This window comes from Primulina eburnea, chromosome 12 (genome assembly GCF_022965805.1).
Source record: "Primulina eburnea isolate SZY01 chromosome 12, ASM2296580v1, whole genome shotgun sequence".
Lineage (NCBI taxonomy): Eukaryota > Viridiplantae > Streptophyta > Magnoliopsida > Lamiales > Gesneriaceae > Primulina > Primulina eburnea.
This window is the reverse complement of record NC_133112.1, coordinates 33,544,158-33,552,814: the sequence shown is the minus strand read 5'-3', so window position 1 is coordinate 33,552,814 and position 8,657 is coordinate 33,544,158. Positions and strand designations below refer to the sequence as shown.

At 36.2% G+C, this 8,657-nt stretch overlaps 1 protein-coding gene across 2 annotated transcripts; it reads left to right on the top strand.

The window, feature by feature from the left end:
* The first annotated feature begins 1,144 nt into the window (after window positions 1–1,144).
* On the top strand, window positions 1,145–7,789 carry LOC140808322 (probable pre-mRNA-splicing factor ATP-dependent RNA helicase DEAH4). Of its 2 annotated transcripts, XM_073165415.1 has the most exons (15): window positions 1,148–1,490; window positions 1,577–1,669; window positions 1,750–1,854; window positions 2,045–2,262; window positions 2,452–2,621; window positions 2,691–2,782; window positions 3,692–3,778; window positions 4,535–4,746; window positions 4,848–4,940; window positions 5,424–5,547; window positions 6,340–6,487; window positions 6,685–6,754; window positions 6,861–7,018; window positions 7,183–7,358; window positions 7,449–7,789. In XM_073165415.1, exons 1-15 carry the CDS (start codon window positions 1,282–1,284, stop codon window positions 7,555–7,557), a joined length of 2,064 nt encoding a protein of 687 aa, XP_073021516.1. In that variant the 5' UTR covers window positions 1,148–1,281; the 3' UTR covers window positions 7,558–7,789. The 2 variants fall into 2 exon arrangements, with proteins under 2 accessions (XP_073021515.1, XP_073021516.1); XM_073165414.1 differs by having other exon boundaries at window positions 1,145–1,490; window positions 2,452–2,782.
* The last annotated feature ends 868 nt before the right edge of the window (window positions 7,790–8,657 follow it).

The window sequence follows — 8,657 nt, the reverse complement described above, 5'->3', positions numbered from 1 at the left end:
AAAGTTCAAGAACCTTGCAGTATTTGAACCTTGGAATGCCTCACAATTTTAGTCTAATAATTACTCACATTGACAGTCAAACCCAACAAACAAATTTGCAGCTCATCAAGCTTCATTTCGAAAATTTGAAGCACAAGTTACAACTAAAAATAATCACTATTATCAGCCACTAATGACACTTAAAATCTGAATTTTGAACAGCTTCTTGGTCAGCATGCAAGAGCCAAAATAATGAGTGTTAAGGCCATTAAGACGATGATTATCACAGGCTAAAAACCATTTAAAAGCTCTCCCCATTCTAGTCTATAAATATCACCAAAATTGTATCAAGCACAAAACATTTCTCTCCGTATTTCCGAGTTTCCATATAACAACATATTTGAGCAAGAGTGCCGCCAATTCCAAGCTAAAAATCTGTCCAAACTCAGGTAGGAAGGTATTATCCATTATCTAAATTTGAGAAGCTGATTTCTATCCATTTTCGAGCAATCATTTGCAAACAAAGTTCTGTCCACTTCGAACAAGGAAAGACAACTACTTTCGAGTTTTTGATTGATTTGATATAATTAAAATTATAGTAAAAACTAAAAATATTTTTTTACGCATAACCTCATATTAAACTCGTTTAAACTTGTAAAGTTTGAAACTTAAATTTGATTCATCAAAGTTTTTAGAACCGAGCACATCTTCGTGTGTTCTTGAGATGTTGTAATGGAACCAATGACCGCCTGATATTTGTCCCATCCACCCTGTCTCCACCACATTGTCATTTTAGGAGTTATCTCGATCGTATGGATACTCATCTCCTCTTTCAGCAGTGTGAGGTTTGTTTATATGGTCAGACAAAAGTACTGGAATGTTTTTTCTTTCAAACTAGCAAACCATTCGGGTCCATATCTTAGCAAGTCGGGTGAACCATATGGCTCTGCATCCCTAGGCTTCTCTTCTGGCCTTCTCCAAGTTCTTTCATTCATTGACATACTCGTATCAAATGTTGACATATGCAGCTGACACCTTCGCTCCCACTTTAGCAATTAGACAACCTTTTCAGTTGTATTTGGAGAGATTTGAAAAATGATTTGGAACATTACATCTCTTGAATATATTTGAAGTCATTGGCCGTAAAACAAACCAAAAAAGGAAAAACGAAATAGTTTCACATAAAATTTGCAATATAATGACTGAATAAAAAAAGATAATTATCATTCGTACCGTTTTTCCAATTCTTGAATATCCCTCCCCTTCGGTCAGCTCAAACAAACCCTTGCAGAGTGGAACTGGATGGAATCAAAGGCGCGTCTGCCGATCCTTCTGTTCGAAGAGAAAATTGCGGAGACAGTGGATAACAACCCTGTAGCGGTGATAATCGGGGAAACGGGTTCGGGTAAAAGCACTCAGCTTTCCCAAATTCTTCATCGGAAAGGGTATACGCGATCAGGTTGCATCGCTGTCACTCAGCCTCGTCGTGTTGCTGCTGTTTCGGTGTCTCGGTAACTTGGTTTTAACTTGATTGTTTACTGCATAGCTTATTATGCTGTTCCTATTACACCCCTCTCTCTCCTGTGTTAATGGACAGGCGTGTTTCTCAAGAACTTGGTGTGACGCTTGGGAAAGAAGTAGGTTATGCCATACGTTTTGAAGATAGGACTTCAGAGAAGACAATTATCAAGTAATGTTGTTGTACTGAAGTCTTCAAAATGGAATCTTTTGTATTTTGCTATAAGCTAGTAACTTGAAAGTTGCTCACAGATACCTTACAGACGGAGTTCTACTTCGGGAAAGCCTTTCGGATCCAGAACTGAAGCAATATTCAGTTATCATATTAGATGAAGCTCATGAGAGGAGCTTGAACACGTACATATCTGAGCTCTATAATTTTATGTTGATTTTTGTGATTTGTTTCTGGAAATTCATCTTCTTTCTTATCTTAACCATTTTGTACCTTTTCTTGTCATGGTTCTGGTTTCGTCCTATTTTTGTGTGGGTGTTTTTTCTGTTTCGGTTCGTAAAGTGCGTGTATACATGATGAAATATCTCCTGTCAGGGATATATTGCTGGGACTGATGAAACGGTTGATTGAATTACGCCCCTTAAATTTAAAGGTTTTGATCACTTCAGCTACTCTTGATGGTGAAAAAGTATCCAGATTCTTCTCTAATTGCCCAATTCTTAATGTCCCCGGGAAGTTATTCCCTGTGGAGATAGAACATAGCTCCAAGATGCCCAAGAGTTATATTGAAGATTCTTTAAGTACTGCCATCGGTATGAGTGACATTTGGGTTAACTGCAATTAAAATTTAAATCGTTAAATGCCTGGCTTCTTTGCTTCACTCCTCACACTTTTCTAGATTTTAATATTTAATATTCAATAGCACCAATTCACTGCCTGTTTTACTTTTTTTTGTAATCCCGATCTTTATCAGATGACTCTTTCTAGTGTTCTTATTTCAGGGATACATGTTCGAGAACCTGCAGGCGATGTCTTAATTTTCATGACGGGACAGGATGATATAGAGAAGATGGTTGCGAAATTGGAAGAGAGAATCCAAACTCTGGAGGAAGGGACTTGTATGGATGCTATGGTTCTTCCACTTCATGGATCTCTGCCTCCTGAATTGCAGGTTTTTCTTGCTTCCAACTTTGTTGCTATGTTCTTCACTGTCATCCTTTACACTTGCTTTTTGTTCCAGGTTCGTGTTTTCACTCCTCCACCTCTCAACTGTCGTCGTTTTATCGTTGCTACAAACATTGCTGAAACTTCTTTAACTGTAGATGGTGTGGTGTAAGACACTCTATGCTCTTTGATTTATTCTAGGTGGAACCATGCATAAGTTTGTGTTATTTCTACCCAAAAGAGCTTCATGATGAGATGAGACTTTGTTAACTTAACTGTAGATGGTGTGGTGTAAGGCACTCTGTTCTCTTTGATTTATTATAGATGGAACCATGGATAAGTTTTATGTATTATTTCTACCCGAAAGAGCTTCATGATGAGGAAATCTAAAGACTTATCTTTTACCACATGCAATTCATGTGCTTCATTACTTTGCCAGCATTTTGAAGTGTTTTATTCATCAAACTCTTTTGTTAATGTGAGATGTGTATGTCAAATTATTATTGTCATATGACCTATTTTCTTTTCATTGGTATGATGACAGTATGGCATCCTAAGCGAGGATATTTGTTTTAGATTTTATGTTATCTCGTTTAACAGAATTATAACCACCAGTTCATACCTTTGTTTGATTAAATATGCAAGTGGTCAGATTAAGCTTGTAAACGTGTGAAAAAGGTATTCAAACATAACTTTGAGAAATACACGTAGAGCATTTTACTATCTTTGGTTATGGAATATGGTATATGATGAGATCAATGCATGCACATCTGTAGATCTAGTTTGAATTATATCACAAGTTAAACAAAAACTGCCGTACAAACACTTGTCTAAGTTTGATATCAATCCTTGATTCAACTCTCATTCTTTAAGTAGTTAGCTCGTATCTCGTATCGTAGTATAATGAAGACGTTGTAGGCAATTTGGTGGCCATTAGCGAAATTAATTGTATGTGAAATGATGAAACGAGAGGATGAAAGAAGTTATAGAAGATTCAAAATGAAAATGCAAGTTTATTTCCTGCTCTCATACAAAGGAGTTTGGCGTTTGATAAAAAAAATTGGAATGGGATTACAGGTATGTAATTGATGCCGGTTTTGTGAAGCAGCGGCAGTACAACCCATTGACTGGCCTGTATTCACTTGATGCTGTCCAAATTAGCAAGTACGCCTTTCTCCTTTTGTTTCTGAACCCAAAATTTTCTGTTGGTATTTTTCTACGTTTAAATTGATTTTATTTTTCTTATGTGTGTGACTTAAAGGTCAATGTCTAAGATTTATGGATGGCGAATTTAAGTTCATGTAGCACCATTATCATTTGTATTTTGTTTTGTGAATTCTCGAAGTATCATACGCTGTCATTTTGTTTCATTGGCACAATTGAAAATGATAGTCTCTTAGGTTAAGCTTACACCAAACTCTTTTTGGAAGTTGATGATGTACGACATGATTTTTCTAAGTATATCCATTTTTTTTTTGGTGGTGAGAAATTTCCTTGGTTCTGAAGGAGGGGAAAACATTTTAATATCTTGCATTATTGGAAAACAATGTGAAGGCGGGTAACAAGAATTTGGTGTGCATCCTCCGTGGCCCATTTTTTTAAAAATGGTTCCTTACTTTCAAAGGAATTTAATTAGGTTTTTGAAGTAACTTAACACCACCGAAACAAGATGTTAACATGCTGATAAAACGGTTTAAGAATGCTCACCATTGTTCCATTATCCCCCCGTCATTTGATGGATCCTAAAGAATCTATCATCTAGCTTAATCAGGACAATCCTATATTTAGGATGCGGATTGTTGTTCCTGGCTTCCCCCTTCCCCTTCAAAGTGTCAATTTTCAATCTTCTAAGGCAGAATACATCTTTGGTTTGTGGTTCTTATCTAACTATTCTATGCTCAAAACATGTCTCGACTTTAGAGTGCAGGCTATTCAGCGTGCGGGAAGAGCTGGGAGAACGCATCCTGGAAAGTGCTATCGGTTGTACACTTCTGCTGTTTACAATGATTTTTTGGACGTTACAATCCCCGAAATACAGAGATCTTCCCTTGCTGGAAGTGTCCTCTATTTAAAATCATTGGACCTCCCTGACATTGATATACTCAAGTTTGATTTCCTTGACCCACCATCCGGTTAGTAGATATCTTACTATACATTAATGTGTCGTAAGATTTAATTTCTGTATTTGATCTGAATTCTGAATGTCAAATCCTTACTTATTTTTTTGCTGCAGTTGAGTCTTTAGAAGATGCCTTAAGGCAACTATATCTTATTGATGCCATTAATGAAGACGGGTCAATCACAAGTCTTGGACGGACCATGGCTGGTAATAGTTTCCGTTTTCAGTTATCCTGTCTTAGCTTTCATTTGTATTTGTTTACATTACGGATCTCCAAACTTGAATGGAAGAGCAAAAATACTGTTGTGAAGGCTAGATATGCAATAAAGCTTTCTACTGATTTTCACATTATACACTAGCAAAATCTCTATGATGATTTTCATATACACATGGCATAACTGCTTTTGAGAGAGAAACTTTACAACAGTCTCCCACTGAGGAAAGAGGCGGAGAGCCCCAACTGCAGAAGAGCTCTTAGTTGGTTAACAAATATCTTTTGGCACAGCCCTTGTCTAGAAAAACTGTAGAAAGATATGATCAAAGCACTTTGTCAGAAAAATAATCACGTGGCTATTACTCTTCATTTCAGGATGTTTCCATGTTGAACCTTTTTGTTTGTTCTAAGATTCATGTTTTATTTCACGACGTAGTTTTGGCTACTTATGAGCTCAAAGCTTTCGTAAAATGCAGAACTCCCGTTGGAACCTTCACTTTCAAGAACCTTGTTAGAGGCAAATGAGTACGGCTGCCTAGCTCAGGCTTTGACAGTTGCTGCTATGCTATCTGTTGAAACCTCTTTGTTTTTGGGTCAGAGGTAGAATCATGCATTTTTTTCTGTTGTCATGTATGTTAGATACTTCTGTGCTCCGAGTGTTGCGAAAGTTCTCTCATGCAACAGGATTACTTAGCATTGCTAACAAGCAAATAAAATAGGTGCAATTTGAAGGATGCATTGTTGTTTGATCACCAAAAGAAATGCTGTCTCAAATATGTAGTTGAAAATTTGTAATTATTATGACAAATCAAAACTAAAATGTTTGGAAGAGTTGTGTAAATGGAATAGGTGCAATTTGAAGAACACAATGTTGTTTGATCACCAAAAGAAATGCGGTGTCAAACACATAGCTTAAAATTTGTAATTATTATGACAAATCGAAACTAAAATGTTTGGAAGAGTTGTGTAAATGGAATAGGTGCAATTTGAAGGACGCAATGTTGTTTGATCACCAAAAGAAATGCGGTGGCAAACACGTAGCTTAAAATTTGTAATTATCATGACAAATCAAAATTAAAATGTTTGGAAGAGTTGCGTCTGTTTTTGTTGCAATGCCTGTTTATGCATTTGGTAATTCAAACTTTTTTTGAACTTAATTATTGGTTCCAAGAACAATGTTATTTATGAGTTCTCCAATGTGTACAAAAAGAACATTGAAATGTCATTGATCTAATTGCACGTGGCTTAACTTTGGACGATACATAACATTGGAGATGAAAAGGTTTTCATGTCATTGTGTAACAATGTTGTTGAGCGGTCTTAGTGAAATCCCTTAGCTCTATGTCCAGTCAAATTCTTCATCTAGATATTAAATATCCTTTTTGTTGGCAGGAAGGGTGTTGAGAAAAAGAGAAAGCAAACTCTTTCTCGCCTTCCTGATGGTTCTGGTTGGGGCGACCACATCCAACTGCTTCAAATTTATGAGCTGTGGGATCAAACTGACTATGACATCAATTGGTGTAAAGACAACAACTTGCAGGTATTTTCTATTCTCTCTCAAAGCACTTTCGAAATGCTTACCTGTAAGATGGAGAATTACTTATATCAAATGGTTAGGATATTACAAAATATAAGAGAGAGAGGAGGATTACCTGCTTACTTTTGGAATGCTCTTCTTTTTCAAGTGTTGGCTGTATCTATAAAGATATCTTTCATTATCAAACTTGCTGATTCTAGGTGCGGGGAATGATGTTTGTCAAGGATGTGAGAGCACAATTATCTGACATAATGCATAAGATAGCAAAAGGTAAGTGGGGAATGGCCTTTAATATACTTTGCTTCACTTTTTGTAGGACAGTCCTCAGATAAAGATAACTTTCGAATCACTGAAATAGTTTTGTTCTTCATAACAGGTAACCTCGATGTCAGATCCAGCAACAGAAGGAAAGAGGGCCAAGATTACCGAGCTTTAAGAAAAGCTCTATGTTCGGGATTTGCAAATCAGCTGGCTGAGCGCATGATGCGGCATAATGGCTATCGGACACTTGGTTTTAAGTCACAATTAGCTCAGGTAGATGATTTGGTGATCCAATAATTATGCTTTCTCTTGGTTTTGCAAATTTTAAAGAACTGAAGCTTCTGCTATCATTAAAGTGACTGACCTTGTAAATTAAAATGTTCAGTTTTCGAATAATTTATTCTTGAACTCAACTCATATCATGTATGTTCATGTAGGCACATCCAGCATCAGTTCTGAAATTAGATGAAGACGGAAAACTCCCGAATTATATTGTGTACCATGAGCTCATTGCTACATCAAGGCCATTTATGCGAAATGTTTGTGCAGTTGAGTCCCACTGGGTCGGGCCAATCTTGGCGAAACTTGATAAATTAGATATCATCAAGCTAAGGTACGATCTTATCATTTTACAAATATGAAACTTTATCTCAGGACCTCGGGTCATACTCCATGAAGCCTGAGTCTTGATTGATCTTTGCAGTGGTGGAATTAAAAAAGTGTCTCATGAAAAACCTCTAGTGGAGAACTCAAACCAACCCAAAGATGGTGCTGATATTGCTCAACTTTCTGATGACCGTGATGCTAAATAGCAGCAGCCCGTGAACGGTTTTCTCGCTCGACAAGCCCATCGATAACTATGAAAAAAACAAGTCAGTGAATTTGAGAAGAAGCCCTTTATGCTGCCAATTTTGGAGTTAAATAGTCGGCCGTTATGTACGTTGTACACTTATTTTTTTCTTTTTTTATCAATGTCCATTGTACACTGGACACTGCCATTTTTATAACCACCTGCATTTAAATGTACTAATGGGATCGGATACATATGATCTGTCGCGTCGTCATTTTGGCTATTCGTGTCGCCAGTTAGTTTATTAATAATTAAATTAGGCTATAGACAGGGTGAGAAAGATTTCGGTTAAATCGAATTATTCGACCGAACCGAACCAACTCGAAATTCGGTTCGGTTATTTCGGAAATTCGATTTTCAAATTTTAAAAAATTCGATTATATCGATTAATTCGGTTAAGTTACGTTTTTCAAAATTTTGAAATCGATTAACCGATATAATAAATATTATTATTTAATATTTTTTTATTATCAATTTTTATACAGAATTTAATTTTAATTTATTTAAATCGATTAATATTATTAATTGTTTCAACAAAATAGAATTCGAAAACGATTTTCATTGATCATGAAAATATTAGTCGCTTCGTTATACTAAATACGGTCGGTTCGTTATGTCTAATCGTTCGATCATATACCGAATGTACTCAGCTATAGAGAGATTTTTATTTGACGTGGCCACTTGAACTTTTATCAGAATATGTAAAGTCAGATATTTGGTCTTTATCCCCGTCACCAAGTTATCTGTAAATAAAGTTTTCAAGAACAGTAGCTCATGCTTTCACGTCTTTCTTTTCAAAATTTCGAAGGTCTCACTAAAAGATAATGGAGAAGCTTCTTTCTTTATTTGAAAGATATTTGGAGACGAAATAGGGAAATTTGAGGTGATTTACCTAGTATACTTTCAGACGTTAAGCTTTTTTGGCTGAAGAAAGATGAATTCAAAGTGGAGAATAGACACAAAATGGACTGTATACTGGAAAAGTCCATGAGCCTGACAAACAACACAACCTGAATTTTGACAGGTAATTTATCGCCTCCATGCCAATACAACCCTGCGTTC